General features: G+C 44.4%; 1 protein-coding gene across 1 annotated transcript; it reads left to right on the top strand.

The window, feature by feature from the left end:
* Positions 1–278: 278 nt before the first annotated feature.
* On the top strand, positions 279–650 carry LOC307126286 (uncharacterized protein; the record flags this gene model as incomplete). Its single annotated transcript, XM_079816751.1, has 1 exon — positions 279–650. One exon carries the CDS (start codon positions 279–281, stop codon positions 648–650), a length of 372 nt encoding a protein of 123 aa, XP_079672877.1.
* Positions 651–1,918: the final 1,268 nt, after the last annotated feature.

Below are 1,918 nucleotides of genomic sequence, written 5' to 3'. Positions count from 1 at the left end.
GTTGCTTGATCGGCTAGGTGCAGCTCGTTTTTACTCAACGCTGGATTTAACAAAGGGATATTGGCAGATCGCCTTAACGCCTTCATCTAAAGAAAAAACAGCCTTTACGACGCCGTTTGGATTGCACCAATTTGTCACACTTCCGTTCAGGTTGTTCGGAGCACCGGCTGCTTTTTAGCGCCTCATGGATAAAATTCTTACTTGGTTGCATACCTGACTGCATACTTGCTGCATACTTGGATGATATCATCATCTATAGTAATGACTGGCAGCGTCATATGGAGCATGTGCGGGCCGCCCTGAGGTCACTGAGAGTGGCCAAGTTAACGGCCAACCTGAAGAAGTGTGTGATTGGGCACATGGAGGTCAGGTATCTGGGCTTCCACTTGGGTCATGGGAAGGTGGGTCCTCAAATTGACAAGACAGCAGCAGTTGCAACCTGTCCGAGACCCAAGACCAAAAAGGAGGTGAGGCAGTTCCTAGGGCTGGCGGGATATTATAGAAGATTTGTTCCTAATTATTCGGACCTCACCAGCCCGCTGACTGACCTCACTAAAAAGGAAGCACCAAACCCGGTTCAGTGGTCAGAGCTGTGCCAGCAGGCTTTTACCCTGGTGAAGGCTGCTCTATGTGGTGGGCCACTCTTATAGCCACCTGATTTTTCTCTACCCATTATGTTACAGACTGATGTGTCGGACCGAGGGCTGGGGGCAATCCTAACCCAGGAGAGGGAGGGGTAAGAGCGGCACCATCAAAAAAGAAGTTTGGCTATCCGCTGGGCTGTTCTTATCCTCCACTATTATCTCTTGGGGAGGGAGTTCACCCTCTGTTCGGACCACGCCCATCTGCAGTGGCTCCACCGCATGAAGGATACCAACCCGCGGATCACCCATTGGTATCTAGCTTTGGGGAGGAGGAGGGGGGCGTGGTCTAGCAAAGTCTGTGACAGGAGAGAGAGTCAGAGGACAAGCGTAAGTAGGTCAAGTGCAAATGATAAACACCTGTCTCTTGTTGCAGTAATAATCTGTGTGGAGAGACAGGATATAAGGCCTAAGAGAGAGAGAAACACATGCACCCTGGGACTCGAGTGAGCAGAACGCAGAGAGGAACTGCTGAAAGAAACCGACGATTGATATACAACCAGAGTTTTGATTATTTTATGTTTGGTGCGATGAGCACACATTTTGTTGACTGACTTAAAGAAAGAATAAAGAGCACTTACACTCACTGTTGCCAACAAATTTTCAGGGGAAGTTGCTAAAGGCAGATCGAGTTGTTGCTAAAAGTTGCTAAATGACGTTGTGACGTCATTGTGCTATGACGTCATTACGTAATCGCAAGGCAAAACTACGCCATTATGTAACACGTAGATATTATTTGAAATGCTCATTTAGATTTGTTTGTAAAATAAATTAGAGCAATGTGTTAGTTAATATGTACGGATCGAGCCCCACACATGACGTGCAAGAAAAAAAAAAAGTAAATTGTGCACAAAATTTACAAATTTGTTCCCTTGATTTGTTAAACCGTCCACACGATTTACTCATTTGTTCCCTCGATTTATAAATCGTGTGCACGATTTAGCCTACTAGTTTTTTTTCCTGCATGTCATATGCAGGGCTCCGTAAATATGTTACCTAAATGATCTTCCGGTTTTTACAGCGATTTCCACATTTCCACAGCAATCTTAAGGAATTATGAGTGAACCGCTTGGCCTATTGAGCTAGCTTATACCTGTTGTTTGGGTTAGAGTCACTTTCCAGAAGTTGCTAAAAGTTTCCAAATAAATAAAAAAAATTGCTAAATTTGTTGCTAGGTCCTTTTAGAAAAAAAAGTTGCTAAGGTAGTCTGAAAAGTTGCTAAATCTAGCAACAAAATTGCTAAGTTGGCAACACTGCTTACACTGTAAAAAGTGCTA

Source organism: Gobio gobio (genome assembly GCF_949357685.1).
Source record: "Gobio gobio genome assembly, chromosome: 5".
Taxonomy (NCBI): Eukaryota; Metazoa; Chordata; class Actinopteri; order Cypriniformes; family Gobionidae; genus Gobio; species Gobio gobio.
Note: the sequence above shows the minus strand (reverse complement) of the source record. Positions and strands in the feature narration are given on the sequence as shown.